This window comes from Sceloporus undulatus, chromosome 1 (genome assembly GCF_019175285.1).
Source record: "Sceloporus undulatus isolate JIND9_A2432 ecotype Alabama chromosome 1, SceUnd_v1.1, whole genome shotgun sequence".
NCBI classification, from domain to species: domain Eukaryota; kingdom Metazoa; phylum Chordata; class Lepidosauria; order Squamata; family Phrynosomatidae; genus Sceloporus; species Sceloporus undulatus.
Window position 1 is genome coordinate 66,968,073 of NC_056522.1, and position 17,607 is coordinate 66,985,679.

Genomic DNA, 17,607 nt, shown 5'->3' on the forward strand with positions numbered 1-17,607 from the left:
GCCCTATAGGTAGGGAAACTGGTGGCTGACTACAAAGGTGACACCTCTGAGAGGACTTTCAGACTGTGAACATGGGTGACATGATGGTGTGGCTATACATCAGAAAACAGATCAGATCAGTAGAGGGAGCTCAGTCAGGCTGAGGGTGCTGGGTGACTGCCTGTGTCTGGTAAAGGCAGTCACAAGTTACTAAACATGCCAACCTGGCTCTTTTCTCAAGTATGACAACTTGACTAGGTTCCAGTTTATAGTGGTGCTTAGATTGTGTTTAGAATACATCTAATACATTTGGAGGCCATTCCTTCAGGATTGGGACACAGTGGCTTCTAGTACAGGAATGTCCAAGCCATACATATAAGCCATAGGAAAATTAAGGTCAGCAGCATATTGTGTATACTTATAGCAAACTATGAGGCTCCTCAGCTAAATCATGCTCTTTTATAGTTTCTTTAAAAAGTATTATCTATTGGGCTGCTAAGTATGTCACATGCAATGGTTGAGGGAAGAAGCTTTGCCTGAAAGATCAGGTTGAAATCACTTGGATCAGGCTCAGGGACTCAGCTCTGTCTACCATGTGTTGCCAAGCAGAGGTTGTTGACCACTTGGATGCTCACATTGTTCAACTGAGAAAGAATGCCACTGTAAGCAGAGTGTGTCTAGTTTGGCAAGAAATAGTATGGCTAGAAGAAAGGTTAATAAAGATACTGGCAACTTTGTGACAGCACATGGGGGCACCTCATTCAGCACATGGGCATTTCTTTCCATTGGGAAGTGCTTTATTAGCCTAGTGGGGTACATCTTTTGGACTGGGGGCAAGACACCTAGTTGCATGGAATGTGGTCTAGGCCTTGGTTATGGTTGTCACTGTTACAATGTCTGTAAGAATCCAAGTGACAGCAAACAACCTTGCTTTCATTCCAAATCTTTCCTTTTATTTGTAAAGACTAGCATTACAATCAAAAGGACTCAAAATGGAGTGATGTACACATCATTTGGTGTTTCATGATGCAACTAATGAAATCCCTGAATGGATATTGCTTCACCTTTGATTTTAAAAATTGACCTAAGAAATTTTTAATTCCACTAATGATCACAAATGCCAGAGTGAATCAAAACAAACAAACAAAAAGAACAGAAAACTAAAATAAAACAAAACTGTTGGCAAGTTCATAACATATACATAGTGGGTTGATGACACTAGTTCCAAATGTACAATAAAGCCCACAACACTTTATTACTATGAATATTTTCGTGAATGTTTTCTCATGTTGATCAACTTGCTTCAGAAGGTTGCTTTTTTGTTGTTTAAACTTGCATAATAAACATGCAATGAAATAATCCTTTTTAAAGTTTTTTCTGCAGTCTTTTTGTTTTCATACAAAGATTTCATAAAGTTGCAGTGCTGCATCAGAGCATTACCAAACCAAGTGTGAGAGATAAAGAGGGATACCTGTGAATTTAGCGAAATGAGGGAAAAAAATACTTGTTTATCCTGAGACACGCCATTATCCTATGAAAAGGTGTGCACAGCCAAATCCCTCTCAAGTCCCTCCAAAAGACAAAATAAATATTAATTGGGAGGAAAGAGAGGGCAAATAAAGAAAATATAAGATGTCATCATGCACTCATCTTCTGCATAGCTCAACCTACATATAGTAAGGCACTATTTCCCCACAACGTAGTGTCCACAACAATCCTTTACAGCACTCTGTGAACTACAGAGTTTCTTCCAGGATGATGAAATAAATTGAATGAATGTGGCTATCACATTACCCCATGTGTGTTCTCTTAGTTAAGGAAATCAGGCAGTCTCAGAGGAGGGGAAAGCTGTCACAAGTCTCTTCGTGTGTGCATGTGTTCATGTTATGTATGGGGTTTTGTTGTGTGGGTTTGTGGTTTGTTTTTGTTTTCTTCTTCTCTTCCCAGAGTTATATTTTTACTGTTCTCAAAACAAACACAGAAGGAAAAAAGGACAGCTGAGTCATCAAAAAAAGCTTTAGTGCTCCAAACTGCACACTGCTTAACAGATCTGAAAAATCTGGTTACAATGTTCCCAAACGAGTTGGGAGAGGTGGTGGTGGTTTCTCAAGAAATGGTCCTTGACTATAATTAGTTAAGCTGGTCTTCATACTGCTTTCGAAAACAATCACCAGCAGGGAAAAATTCCCAACATCTTTCTTGGTACATTTTCCATACATAGGATTCCTGTAACATAGAGAAAACAACTATAAATGACTTGCTCTTCAAAATTCCTTGTCATTTCATCTGGAATAGTCAAACATTATTGCAAGTATGAAAACATACTTTTCAGACGATTTTAGAAAGTTAGCTTTATATATTGAAAGTGAATATAGGTTATTTACCATGAAAATGCATTCTAGACCACTGAAGAGAAGACATGCAGAAATAGATTAACTAAACAGACTGGCTTGAAAATATATCTCACCTGAGCTAATGCAGGAAAAGAAAATGGAGAGGACCTAAAAGTCATGTGACTCCAGCCTGATCTAGGTAGCCATGGTAGTTAACTCATTTGTGCGTAGCTCCTTCTCCCTAGTCTGAGAACATGCTTTACAAACAAACACTGTGTGATTCAAATAAATTTAGAATTGCATTAAAAATATTTAACAAGAACTTCAAATACAATGGGTCCAACCCAGTTCACCTCCAAGGGCCACTGGCCTGGAAAAGATGCAGCAAAAATGCATAATTGGGAAATCCTGGTCTTTCTACAGAGGTTTACAGATAAAAAAAAGTATCTTTAGATGCTACAGTGAGAATTCCAGAAAGGAAGCAGCTTCAGATAGTGAACTAGAGTACTGTTTTCCCCTCTTTGTCCTTGAAGTCCAAGGCGTGGTGGACCTAAGACTGAGAATCACAGATTTAAAGTACGTGTGAGTGTGTATTAAACAGGCTCCTATCTATCAGTGCCAAGTCATACCAAGGTGTTTTCATTCTGTCAAAAACTTTCTCTTGTTGACTTACCTGTCCAGTATGTTCTGTTTCATCTTTGTTAATGAGATACATTAGGAAAAATCTAAGACAAAGAAAGACACAGTTGTTCATGATAAATATAATAAAAATTAATATTTCATTGAAGATATAGAAAACTGAAGAAAAATACAATGATTTGATTATTAAAAAATAAAGAAGTCCAATAGGTTAAAAAAGGCATGCATGATTAATTAACTTTAGACAATGGAATGAGTTACCTAAAGGCTATATGTCAAATATTTATTTGTTTGATTTCCTTGGGTTATTATATGCTGGAAACATTAAAGTACTTACAAATAATTAGCCAAGTTGTGCTCCTGTAGTGTGTGTGTTTCAAAACCATGGGGCACAGTGTCAAAGTAATCATTGCCTATCCCACAGATAAAACATTTGGTCTAAAAAAAAAAGAGAGAGAACAAAAATATGTACATTTTTCAAATAGATACAGAACAGGAGAAAGTTTGACATTATAGATACTGTGTTTAAAATTCAGTTAGCAAAATATTTTAATGTTTTCTGTTACCTCAGACAAGTACTTAAATAGAACTGTTAACTGTCAACTGTCTCCCAGAAGGCTTTTTCTTCCCAAACACTGGAATGACTTACTGGAAAAGATTCAACTGCCAGATACACTGTTTGAGTTTAAAACATCCTTAAAGACTAGTCTTTTCAAGCAGGTCTATCACTATGATTTTAAAATTATGAATGTTAAATTATGAATTATAAAGTATGGACTGATCATTTTATTACGATATATATTGGTCTTACAGGTTACTTTAAACTAATAATAATAATAATAATAAGAAGAAGAAGAAGAAGAAGAAGAAGAAGAAGAAGAAGAAGTTTTATTTATAGACTGCTATTCCGTGTTGATCATAGCGGTGTACAGTAAAAATTGCAATGACAAATACAAAATACAGGATAAAAATTGCAATACATAAATAAAACTTATAACAACATTCCAAAAATACACATTAAAACCATACATCAAAACCAGGCCAGCTGATACGCTCGATAATGTTGTACATATGGGGGGGGGAGTCCCAATATCAAGGGACATCGGGGAAGGCTTGCTGAAACAGGAAGGTCTTAAGTCTCTTTTTGAAGAGGTCCAGCGAGGTGGCGGTGCGGAGTTCCTCGGGAAGGGTGTTCCAGATCTCGGGGGCCGAGATGGAAATGTTTATATCTGGCTTGTGTGTTTTTTAGCTAATGTTATGTTTTATATTTTAATCTGTTGTTGTCCCTGCTTCAGTCCACAGGGAGAGGCCAGTAAGAAATAAATAATACTTGTAGTTTTTGTACTAGTAGTACTAGTACTAATTGTAGTAGCAACTAAGACTTTAAATTGTGCTTGGAAACATCCTGATAGCCAGTGGGACTGTTGAAAAATGGGGCCGCCCGACAAACCGGGCTGGCCCAGTTGCCGCGGGGAAGAGCCGCGGCATTTCCCAGGCCCGGGCGGCCCCCAGCATCCCTGGCACAGGGATGCCAGGGCCGGGATTGGCCCGGGTGGGTGGAAGGGGAGGCACTTCCGGCCCGGCACTGCGGACTACAGGTCCCAGCATGTCTCGGGACCCGGAAGTGCCCCTGATTGGGCAGTGTCATAAAACAGCACCGCCCAGGATTGGATGGGAGGCCTGGAGGCTCGGAGGCCGGGAGGTGGGACTGCCCCTCCTGCCCAGCCTCCCATTGGACACCTGGCCTATTTAAGGCCACGTGGTGCCCAGGCCAGTGCCATTGCCATGAGGCTTGCCTCACCCACCCTCCCTCTTTGCTGTTGGGTTGCTGTCACAACTTTGGGGGCAGTCACATAGGTCTAGGATCTGTGGGCGTGGTTTCCAGGGCTGCGTAGCCCTGGATCGTGAGTCCAAATGGGACACGGGGGTGCTGAGACCGAGGCGGTACAGCCATTGCGGGGGCTACATCGTGACAGCGTTCCCCGTTGACAAGAGATGGATGAGCGAACGATCGCATGTGCGAACATGTGATCAAATGCATGGGCAGTTACCAGCTGGGCGTTAAGAGCTCTATCCCTCTGTCATTCCGAAGCTTGGCTGAGACCAGGCATGTGGGGTTCATCCATCAACCAGGGGTTAGTGGATGACAGATCCAGACCTTATGCTGAGTGGCCAATCCTATTTACTTTGGGTTATGGTTTTGTCAATAAAGTTGTAGCCTTTTCTCTCCAATTGGGCATTTGTGCTTATTGAGCGGCAGCTTCCCCTCCAAGGCAAGGAAAATTGCTCTCCCTGTAACCATCCCATTTAACAATCAGGCTGTAGTTCTTTGGACCAGCCGACATTTCTCAATATTTTTCAAAGGCAGCTCCACATAGAATGCACCACAGTAATTGAAATAGGATTTAACTAAAGTATGTGTTACCATGGCCAAGTCCAATGACCCCAGCAACAGATGCAGTTGGCATATTAATTTTAATTGTACAAAAGCTCAACATACTATGGAATGCATAGAGAATACTGGAATGTATTACTGTACCTCCATGTCTTCTTTAACTTGTTCCTGCTGATCTCTTAATTCTCCAAATGCATCAATAATTAATCCTAGTAATAAATATATTAAATATATTAAACATTTGAGTACTGAATTATGACAAAACCTGGCAATTGTAGTACTTGAGAATATATCCTTGAATCTGAAATGCAAAGTTGCATTTACACTGGTGTATTCAGCAATAATGCACAGATTATTTTTGGGCTCAAAATGTCTACCAAACTTTTGAGAGCCATGTCTCTCCTTGAAACTGAGGAGGTATTTTAAAAGAGTTGGGATACTGGAATGCTAACACTGGAGAGGTGAGTTATCTGGAGGTGGCAAAACCCTTAACAATGTTTTACTTTTAAAAAAAAAAAGGTTTTTTACTTCTCCAGGCAATACAGAACTTCAACAGGCAGCACCCAAGTGGAAATCTTTATTGCTAGGGGGATGGAGCATTAGAAATCATTATATAGCACAATGTTACAGTCAGAGATACTGTTGGTATTAAAAAGTAGCTTCCAGTTCATTGCCATGATTTATGATGGCATCATTCATACTAGGCCATTCTACTCGTGATATTGAACATCACAGGCTGCTAATTACAGACTCATTACCATATGAAATGGAGGCAAAAAGTTTTTGCTTTGCTTTTAAGAAAAAGATACTGCAAAAATGTGGTCATTTCATCTATCATGGTAAACTACCCACTGACACACACACATACTAGAATTTTTTCCAGTCCTTTTGGGTGCTATTTCTCCCTACCTATTGACAAAAATTTCAAGGCTAACTACTTAAGAACAGCAGTCATTTTAAGACACACATATGTAATCTATCCTTTTTGTTTCTTGCAGCAAGTACCTGTTCATCCAAAATGGTCAGGTTCACCTTATAAAGCAGAACTACTGTAAGTCAGGAATGTAAAGAATATTCTCCAAAATTCAAAAATTAGTAGAAATATGTCTAATTCGAAAATTTCGAAAGCATTTTATAGAAAAGAAATTCTGATCAGTAAGTGCTATTCAGAGAACCTGAGGAAAGAAACCCTTCTTGTCTCACTTTAAATCCTCTTTGCCTCCCCACAAGACTTCTGCACACAAACCTTAATGGTTAAAATATGTTTTATGGGGCAATGTTCACAAGCTACATCCTTTTCACAATTTATTTTCTAATCAAACCTGTATAGTCAGTAAAACTTTAACAGAACCAGCACGGTGTAGTAGTTTGAGTGATGAATCCCAACTCCTAGATACCAGGGTTTGAATCCCTACTCAGTCACAGAAACTTTAGGAAAGTCACATTGTCTCAGCATGAGGAAAGGAAATGGCAAACCTCTTCTGAATAAATGTTGCCTAGAAAACCCTAAGATAGGGTTGCCATGAGTCAGAGTTGTCGGCACATAACAATAACAATCCATTGATAGAGATCAACAGAAATAACAGCCCAAAGCTTAGAAACACAGAAAAATGAAATAAATCACAACAAAGTCAAGACTATAAATAAGATGTAAGGGGAGATTTGACCTAGCAAAAGAGATACCAAAGCAGATGGCTATCTGGTAGATACTCAGGATCCCGAATTTTATGGTCCAGGAACAATTGTGCAATATTTTGCATACTTTTACTGAAATGCATATCAGGAATAAGCAAGCTTCAGTTCAGGCTTGTATAGGATTTCAGAAGAAATAAAGACTTAACAATGGCACGTTCCAGACGCACCAATAGTACGTGCTCGGCACGTACTAGGGTTACGAAAGGGCATCCTTTCCGGATGACCTAACCCTAGTACGTGCCGAGCACGTACAAAATGGTGGCACTCTATACACATGGGCGCTGCCATTTTGACGTGCCGGACGCTTAGCATCCGCACGTCCCCCTGCGCTTGCGACGTCATGAGTGCGCACTCGTGCATTGCAACTGCAACGCAAAAAGAAGCCACTTTTTGCGGCTTCTTTTTCCGCTGCCGGGAACCCTTCCTATTTGGAGGCTAAGGCTTCCCAGCAGTGGAAATGGAGGCGGTGGCAGACCGCTCTTTTTGGATGGTCTGTAAAGCGTCAATGACATTTTAGTTGGAGATGTGTTTTATCACCTCTTCCTATTTATTAAAGACCTCAACATTAGGAGGAACTTCCTGACAGTAAGGGCTGTTCGAGTGGAACACACTCCCTCAGAGTGTGGTGGAGTCTCCTTTGGAGGTCTTTAAACAGAGGCTAAATCTGTCGGGGATGCTCTGATGGTGAGTTCCTGCATGGCAGGGTTGGACTGGATGGCCTTGTGGTCTCTTCAAGTTCTATGATTCTATGATTAACAATGAGACTAATTTACTCCTGATCTTGTACTTAGCTGTGTTGGCAAACCATTCCTCTTCATCACAGCCTTTCTGAAGACAGGAATTAGCAATGCAGAGACAAAGTAGAAATATACCCATGTTAGTCTGGGTTATGAGTATGCAAAGGAAACTTGCAGCATCTTTTAAGTCTAACTGTGTGAAAGAAGTTGTAGCATGAATTTTTGTATACTGAAGAAATAATCCAGTTTGACACCACTTTAACTGCTATGGTTCAATGCTATGGAATCTTGGGATTTGAAGTTTGTTGTGGCACCAGAGCTCTCCAGCAGAGAAGGGTAAATATCTCACAAAACTACCTCAGCCCCATAGCATTGAGCCAAGGCAGTTAAAGTGGTGTCAAATGGGATTGTTTCTGCAGTGCAGATGAAGCCTCAGTCTACTTCCTCAGATGTATCTAGACCCGCTATACCAGTGATGGCAAACCTTTTAGGGACCAAGTTCCCACCTACAAAACTCCTTCCTCACAAAGAGACAATTGATTAACAATAGAACTCATTCATCTCTGCTGAACTATACAGCAAAAAATAATTATTTCCATATTAAAAGAGGCATTCCACACATTGTGATTATTTTTCAAAGCCTAAACAAGACACCAAACTCACTTGAAAGCATAAACAAAAATACTACACATGGGTTGTGTAAATACTTAATAAATTTATATTTGACATTTCACTACAACATGCTTTTCCTTAAGTCCTGGGGGAAATGAGATATCAGTTAAAACCATGATGATTTTACCATTATAAATAAAAGCACAACACAAACTGGTAAAATTAATGCATACATACCTTGTATGATAGCTAATAGAATAACAATTACAAAGAAGAAAAATGTAATATCAAAGATGATTCGATAGATTTCATATTCATCACCAGCTGGATCTTCAATTTCATCACCTATGCCACCACCAGCACGTACTCCCACATACATGTGAAACATATAGCACTGTAAGCACACAAGATTCTAATATTAAAAATGTTACTTGATGCACAGAGAAATAAATACAGATAACAGAATAATTGTCAAAGAGTGTGAATGTATGTCTACCTTAAGGGAAAGGCTGAATCCCCCACATTCATGAGAAAACTTCTAGAAAATGTTGATCTAAATACCAAACCAGTTTTGTTCTTTACAAATCCAATTTTGGGCTCAAACCTTAAGGGTGAGTGTTCACTAACACTGCATCCCAACACATCCACTTTCACATGACCAGTGTTAAAAAATATCACCGAGGGAAGGCTAACCATGATGAAAAGAAACAGTACACAATTCTAGTTACTTTTCTATAGCTAAAAAAAATGGTGCCTCTTTAATTTTGTTATCTGCAGACAAAGCCAAACTGTGTAAGTCTCTACAGTAATAGAATGTTGCTGTGGCTTATCACTGGGTTTACAATAATCACAGTGACAACAACATGAGTGGGATCAGGAATAATACCAACAATAAAGTATGTTGTAAAATAAGTTATGAAAGAAAATAAGAGTTACCGTTAGCATGTCGTCACATTTCATATCTGGCATATCTCCATCTTCACTTTTATTGTAGAATTTGCGGAAAAAATTGAATGCAACTACTGTGTATAGGTAAACTACCACTGCCAGTAAGCCCACTGTCAGCACGAGCTAAAAAAAATAAGTGACATGATATATTAATTAGGACTACATAGCAGTATGATTTAAAGGGATAAATAAAAGAATAATTCTATGATAAATGTCATAGAAAGTCTATGATAAATGCTGTGCATTCTTAAATATTATTTTCCATAAAAAAAGGGAAGCATAAGATCCAGTCTATTAACAGAAGCTATAGGTGTGAATCAAATTATGCCCTTTTGTTCACAAAAGGGCTTTTGAGCTAGTGGACACCACACAATCAATAGCAAGTCTTTCTTATTTTCTATTTCTTCCATGTTGGCTCCAAATCTGCTACAGAAGGCTAGAGAGCCCTCCAGAACAATATGTAAAGTGTCACGAGAGGCCACAAGAGAAATTAATAAGGGTAAAACTGGATAGTTTTTTAAATTAAAGAGTAGTTTGTCTCTTCAGTACTCAGAGGTTTTTATGGAAAAACAAACAAATGTAGTTTTGTACTCATAGCTGTCTTGTCTATATGGATTAATCATATTTGTAATAATAATAATAATAATATGTTTTATTTATAGACCGCTATTCCGCTTTGATCATAGCGGTGTACAAGTAAAAAATTGCAACGACAAATACAAAGTATAATCAAAATATTTTAAAAAGAAATAATTGATATTAATTAAAAAAGAATGTTGTCTTCCAGGCGAGGCCTGTTGTTGCTAGCCTGCCTCTCTCCCCCTCAAGATGGTGGTCAGGAGGAGGGCTCTTTGTCTTCAGGCCAGGCCTCTCTCCCCCTCAAGATGGTGGTTGGAGGAGGGCTCTTTGTCTTCAGGCCAGGCCTCTCTTTGTACTTCAAAGCTGTGCTGTTTTACCAATTATAGTATCCTTTAGTATGAATTCTTTGAGATTAACATATTCTAAGCATAGCTACTCCAAGAAATCATATGCATAATCAACTCTGGCACTCTATTAAGGCTGCCATTATATAAGGTTAACCAACATAATATTCTAATGTAATCAAATGTTAAACTTTAGATAGAAGTAGTACAATAAGGTTGACACTGCCTTCAGATCTTGGATTGGGGTAGACAAGCTACAATTCATAAATCACATACTGCCCCCGAGCCATTTTTTAGGGACCACAGACCTCAGTCCCTGAATACATAATAAAAAATGAGGATGGAGAATAGGTCCCCAAAGGTTAAAAACAACTCCTGAAAGCCTCTAAGCATGGCAGTTTCATGCACATACACCCCTCCTCATGAAAAAAAACTGACCAACAATCAATTCATAGTTTAAAATTCACAATTTAAACACCATCTAAACAGGCCTGATGGAAGAAACTGGCCTTCAATACTGTTTTAAATTTGGATAGCATATTCAGCTGTCATCTGGCAGGTCATTCTACAGTCTAGGAGCAGCTGAAGAAGATGCTCTCAGGCTGAAAGTTGCCTATTTAGTCCTGGATGGCTGCTGTAAATATCTCCCAGAGGACCTGAGTGCATAGGGCGGATTATATAATTTCTAGTGTTTTTGTTTTTAGCTGCTCATCAGTGATTCTGCAGCGGTGAGGTGTACCATAAGCTGTGGGAATGAAAATTGCCCCTAAGCTCTTCCCAGCTGCCCCTATTGGCCTGTTTAAATACATTGGTCAAAACCAGGGGTAGGCAATTGCATAGGGCAAAGCCAAAGTTGAGGCATTATGGGGACTGTATGTCAAAAATATTGATAGAAGCCATAGCCAAAGGTCAGGAAATGTTAGGCTTACAATCCAAAATATCTGGAGGGCCACATATTGTCCGCCCATGTATAATCATTTATTTGGAAGTAAGTTCAGTTCATCTGAGTAGACATACAGTACATATGATTGTATGGTAAGGCTGCAATGCTAAATTCACAAATAGGGAAGAATTAGTTTTGGGGGGAAAAAACATAGATAGGAATGTGTTGCACCTTGTTGTGTAGCTCTGGGTGCCTTTTTGAGTCCTGTCTATTATCACTTTATCCCAGCTGCAATTAGTTTCACTTCGGAAACTGGGCTGCTGTCCCCAGTGAGTAAGACAAAATCAGAATTGCAAATGTAAAAGAGACACTGACCAATATCCAATGGTACCATTCCATTACACCAAAATTATGTTGCACTTGCAAACAGCTAGTTCTGTGCAACATGTGTGCATGGTGGAGGGCCTGGATGCAATTCTCAGTTGTTCAACTAATTGTACATATAGTTACAATACTAATTTCATAAACAGCTGTGTAACCCATTCGGCAACCACTTGCATAGCAGGTTGCAATCAAGTGCCTGAGTGACAGTATTCCTCACAATCTCCAGAACAAATCCATAAATCATTCATGCAACAAGAAAACCAAAGTACTGTCTGCATGGGCCAAAAGGCCTAGGTTCTCCCTGGATTCATCTCACCTAGTTCAGATGACGCAGGCCAAAACCACAGGAGCAGGAGCATGCCTGATCCTTCCTGTCCAGATGCAAATCCAGAGGATCCAGCCTGACCACAGGGTAAACAGCCTTTGTTGTTGTTGTTAACTACCCTCAAGTCAATCTTGACTCATGGCGACCCTGTGGCTGAGACATCTCCAAGACCCTCTATCTTCCACTATTCTTCCCAGTTTCTGCAGATTCATACCTGTAGCCTCCTTAACTGAGTGCATCCATCTAACATGTGGTCTTCCTCTCTTCCTAATTACTCTCTTCCACTTTTCCCAACATTATTGTCTTTTCTAATGAGTTATGTCTTCTCATGATGTGACCAAAGTACACAGCATCAGTTTAGTCATCTTAGCCTCGGGGAAATATCAGGCTTAAGCTGCTCTAGGGCCCATCTATTTGCTCTTTTTGCTGTCCATGATATCCTCAGCACTCTCCTCCAGCAGCACATCTCAAATGAATTTATTTTTTCCCCTCCATTTTCTTAATCATCCAGCTCTCGCATCCATTCATGGTCCTCATTTGGTGCAGGGACAGGTGTGTGGACATCCACCCATTCCCAGGCCAATACAGGAATCAACCTGGGTGAGCACTGGTTCATCCCATGCTTTCCTGGCTCTCTCCTCAAACCCCAAGAAAACTTTGCTTGTGCACAGTTTTCTTCCACTAACGTTATATTGGATTTAGGCCATTACCAAGATTCTTCAAAATTTTAAAAAATAGTTATCGTTAATAGTTTTTCCCTTGCTTTATTATTGTTGATACTGTTTATGGAATTGTCCCTCCTTGTTCAGTGGATTTTAAACAGTGGCAGGTATCTTTCTGTGCAGTAGCATTACCTGTTTCCCATTGTGAGTCACGGATGACAGAATAGTTCGCAGTGTTTTGAATCCCATTGCTATGTCAAGTAGGTGAGCAGCAAAGAAAAAGTTGTTGTAATGACCAAGCACTGACATGGTCATATACCAGGCCAGGTAAAGAAAAGACTGTTTAAGGAAGAAAGAATAAAAACAACATTATGAGAGAAAAAACTGTGATAATTGTAAATTCAGTAGCTCATATAATCAGGCACAAAGGTTTTAAGGCCTTCACGTGACAGCCAACATAGTATAGTGGACTATGACTCTAGAGAACAGGGCTTGATTCCCCACTCAGCCATGGAAACCCACTGGGCGACCTTGAGCAACTCACACTTTCTCAGCCCCAAAGGGAGGCAAAGGCAAATCTACTCTGAACAAAACGTTTCAAGACAGGGTTGCCTTAGGGTCATCTTGTCAAAAACAGCTTGAAGGTCTGTGATCATAACAAATGATCATAACAAATGCCAAACTGAAACAAACATTTTAAAAATCAGTTGTTAAAATTTAACTCAGTATTTACTATTACATCAATACTTTTGTTTGCTTTAAATATTTGGTTTGAAATGAAAATGTAGTTTAACAGAAAAAAACCCAGAAAATTGCATCCATTATTCCACTAACCACTGGAATCCAAAAGGAATCACCAAGATCAGCCAGTAGACCAGTTTGGGCGATCTTGTACAACTTCTTGCCTGCAACCTCTGAGATGTGCAATGTGATCAGTTTTAAAATGATGTATAGCTACTATTTTAAACAGAGTAGAAATTTACTTTTCCTCTCGTAAAAATAGTCGTCTGCTCAATAGAGCAATACTTATTAGATTTTGCTTGGTGTGTGTCTCTCTCTCTGTTTATGTGTGTATTGGAGTAATTACCTGCTGCCACTTTAAATCAGGCTGCATTACCTCCTAGCATATAAGCTGTTCTCTGCAAGTTTCTCTGTCTTAATAGCTGTTCTATATTGTAATCTGTTAGTATTTAAGTTTGATACAGGTCAGTTTACATCATGCCATCTTGTCTGAAATAACTTTATATCAGTTAGCTATCAGTATTCTCTATATTTTCACTGGAATTCTGATTGTGGTTTTTATTCTGATTGCTGTTTTTATTTCTGTGAATATTATATGTAAGCTTTATCTTGGTTATTATTTACTTGGCTAAACAGCTGAAGAAGCCTGAGTTTTGTGAAATGGAAATAAAAATATGCAGGATCTTCTATCTCTTATCTTTTCATTTAGAACATTTGTGAATAACTCCCTTGCTAACATGTTTATTGTTACTATGATTGGCTGTGCTTTATTTTCGGACATTATTCTTATAACACATGAATGGCTCTGAATTACAACGGGTTTCCCCCCTAGAAATTCAACTGTATAGAACATATACATATACATATATGTAAATAAAAGTGTCTTTATTATGAAAGCTATACACATTTGAATATGATATATCCTTCTTTGTATTCATTTAATCATATGCCTATAATCCTGGTCTTTACTATTAAGTCTGAGACTTTTATGATTGCATTTGTTTTGTGAACCACTCCCACTTCTAAAAAATAATTCAGTTTCTATAAGCATTTGGTGCTCACAATTCACCTACTAGCCCAGATCAAATAATCAGAATTGTTATTCTTAAAAGCACAATAACAATGGTTGGACTATTGCATATGGAAATGCAAAAGCCAGCTATAAAATCCATGCCTTGTACACACTCTGCAAACACATACTCTGCAAAACACAAGGGGAAACTGGATTCCGTTAACTTGCCCATGAAACCCTACACATCAATATAATGCACTTTGATTGACTGTAGCATCCAGACAAACAATAATGAGAACTGTACAGCAATCCAGAAAAAAATGGTTGAATAGTTGTCTGTATCTGATACACCAAAAATCCTAGTGTCTCACATGCAAAGAGACAAGCTGCCTTCTTCCAATAATTTCCATCCATAAAATATTTAAATATCATACTCTAAAACATCTATTAGCTTTTAATGCTCAAAGTTATGCTTAATGTTATAAACTTACATTATCTGTGAAAACAACTCCTAATTTCCACATCTGATACTTTACATCAATAGAATTTAACCTGAAAAAAAGGACAAATATCATTGTTAATATATAAGTAAGGAATATTTCATTCTGCCTATGTAAAAAGCAATCATTGGCAGGTTTGGATAAGGTTACTGCCACCTGGCATACTGTGCCACCTCTCCTACTGCCCCACTTACTCTTTACTCCTCTCCTTCACACAGCTGGTCCTCCTTATCCCACTATTTTCACTACCCTTCATATGAAGCAATAAAATTGATGGAAGGGGCATTCCAAAACTGCAGGTTTTTTGCAAGGTATAACTAAGATGAGCTTGGGACCATAATTTGCCCAGGGTTGTGCAACTGTTCCTATTCAAGGTGATTTCGTTAATAAACTCTGGTCTTTGAGTTGGTACACTTGGGCTCTCAGGCTCTGTTTCAATGAAGCCTAAAATTGTATGGCACACACCTTTATTCTAATGCTTCTAACTTACTGTCATGTACACCAGTCCAAATATCATAGATAGGTAAACTTTATTTCCATTGAAATTCATGGGGCAAATAAGTCAAATGTGAACAATCGCAACTCTGATTTTCAGTCAGTCTTTAAGCATGCAAGCTTATAAGCAAAACAATTTTTATCAGGCTTGGAATCTCATGCTACTTTGCTATCAAGAACATGGATGCCGTCATGTTAAAAAAATGTGGCAACTATTGTTTAAAAGCTATTCATTGCTATCTCAGGTCAAATGCAGTGACAGCAGAGGTTTATTCCTCTTCAGCACTAGTCAAAACTCAGGTGAGTCCTGTTGATATGAAAGGGTCTTATAATGCTAAAGAAATGTTGGAATGTCACATAACTAAATACATTTTTAAAAGAGCAAGAAAATCAATACGCTCTGTAACAAATTAAGCTTTTTAAAAAAAACTTACACAGCTGATAAGGAACTATCTTTTTTGGGTTTCTTTTTTTCTCGTGTATCACTGAAATCTAGGGCAGCTTTGTCCATTCCAAGCAATTCACTGATTCTGTCCTTGCCATAGAACTCTCCATATTTATCCATAACCTGAAAGAATATGGGTAACTGTTATTTTTTCCTCTATTTTGTAGGTAAACATTTTTATTTCAAGGATTTATTGAAGGATTTAATAAAACATTGTTTCTCAACTGAAGCTCAGATATTCTAACAGCCAGTTACAATGGACTTAAGATGACTACTGCTTCAAAAAACTGATTTATCAGTTATTGTTCCATCTGGTAACAGAATCTCAAGGTCCATCTCAGAGTTCAGAATTATTACTTTTTTGGAATACAATTCCTAGAATCTGCAAGCCAACTTGCCCTCCTCTCAAAATCCAGACATTTCCAAACTAAAGTCAAGCACCAGACATTCCAATTCTGGAAAGACACAACTTTCTTGGCAAATAACATTAACGATAATAATAATATAGCCCGATGACCATTCAGTGTATCTTACAAATAAAAGAACCATACACTTCTCTGTCCTTTGGTCTAGAGTTTAATTAAGACATGACACATAAGGAAAAGGAAATGGCAGTGCTAGAGGGGATTCAGAGGCTGTGCAGACTGCCCTTAAGGGGTGGCCTGCAGCCACTCCAACTGTGCTGGATCAGGGCCACAGTAACTGCACACCATAACCCTGATCTGGCCTTTCTGGGGCTCAAAAAGAAGTCACATAAAGTGGCTCCTTTTTGCACCCTGGAAAGGGTGCGATAGCTATGGTGTCGCAGCTTTAAGGTGCTCCTTTGGTGCTGCATCATGGAAACACAGAGCCAGAGGAGTGCCATGATGCTGTGTGCTGTGTGGAGTGGCACACGGTGTCGCACTACCATGGAGGTGGAGGCAGGGCATGTGTTGTATGGATGCCACACTCCAACTCCACCCCCAGATCGGCCTTAATGGCCTGTCTGCACAGCCCCTTAGTCTAGCAGATACTGTCTCTTCTTCTCTCCTACTTTTGCCAGGGCAGTGGCAGTTGGGATGGATAGAGAGCCTTTCATCTGCTTCTCGGCCTAGACATGATGGGCCTGTGCTTGCCTCTTCTCTTCCTTTGAGACCTGGGCAGTGGCAGATGGGATTGAAAAATGACCAAATGTGAAGAGAGATCTGTTATTGGCATAGCAATAGCCATCTGCTTCAGTGGATTGTAATACAATGATCACATTCAGATGTGAAGGTAACAAAAACTTTATTCCTGTGTTTGGGAGAATCTCTGACAGTTCTGACTATATATTAAGTGGGAGGCAGAGGAAAGGAAGTGCTGGTGCCCAGTAGAGGTACTGAGGAAACACTCATCTCCTTAACACAGGGGTACAAATGATGTCTCTATAGACCACAGCTTTCAGCAGGACTAAACAGCAATGATGAAAAATGGTGAGAATTGCAGTTCAACAAAATCTATTCACAATTCCCCTTCTTGCCTTAACAGGGGACTGGTAATATCCAGTAACTGGCAATATGACTAATGCCTTGGGAGCAGTGTAGCCAAGCCTTATCATTTTATTGTATTCATCATTCTCAGGATTGAGACAAATATGAATAAAGCCTTGGATTACATCCACTGATAGATTTTGATGAAGAAGTTTGCAGTTCAAGAGTTCACCCCAAACTATTTAATAATAAAATGCATAATTCAACAACAATGTTAAAAATTACCTTTCTTTTCACAAACTTGTCCCAGTAGTTGTTAGGAAATGACCTATAAATATGAAAAGGATATTATTTACATGTAAGATATCATTCATAAGGGTAGATATGCTTTTTCATTTCAAAATTTGCTGTTTATGGTGGATAGTATTGCCTGCATATAAGCCCAACACAA

The 17,607-nt window shown here is 38.9% G+C and overlaps 1 protein-coding gene across 3 annotated transcripts in view; it reads right to left on the minus strand.

Moving 5' to 3' along the window:
- Nucleotides 1–934: 934 nt before the first annotated feature.
- RYR2 (ryanodine receptor 2) overlaps nucleotides 935–17,607 on the minus strand; it is a 406,736-nt gene continuing 390,063 nt past the window's right edge. For all 3 annotated transcript variants that reach the window (XM_042470214.1, XM_042470205.1, XM_042470232.1), the window contains 10 exons: nucleotides 17,442–17,484; nucleotides 15,698–15,831; nucleotides 14,760–14,820; nucleotides 12,708–12,854; nucleotides 9,327–9,461; nucleotides 8,628–8,784; nucleotides 5,491–5,555; nucleotides 3,289–3,389; nucleotides 2,986–3,037; nucleotides 935–2,205 (listed from right to left, as the gene is read on the minus strand). In XM_042470214.1, coding sequence (XP_042326148.1) covers nucleotides 2,110–2,205; nucleotides 2,986–3,037; nucleotides 3,289–3,389; nucleotides 5,491–5,555; nucleotides 8,628–8,784; nucleotides 9,327–9,461; nucleotides 12,708–12,854; nucleotides 14,760–14,820; nucleotides 15,698–15,831; nucleotides 17,442–17,484 — 991 coding nt within the window. In that variant the 3' untranslated portion in view covers nucleotides 935–2,109. The remainder of the gene's footprint in view (nucleotides 2,206–2,985; nucleotides 3,038–3,288; nucleotides 3,390–5,490; nucleotides 5,556–8,627; nucleotides 8,785–9,326; nucleotides 9,462–12,707; nucleotides 12,855–14,759; nucleotides 14,821–15,697; nucleotides 15,832–17,441; nucleotides 17,485–17,607) is intronic.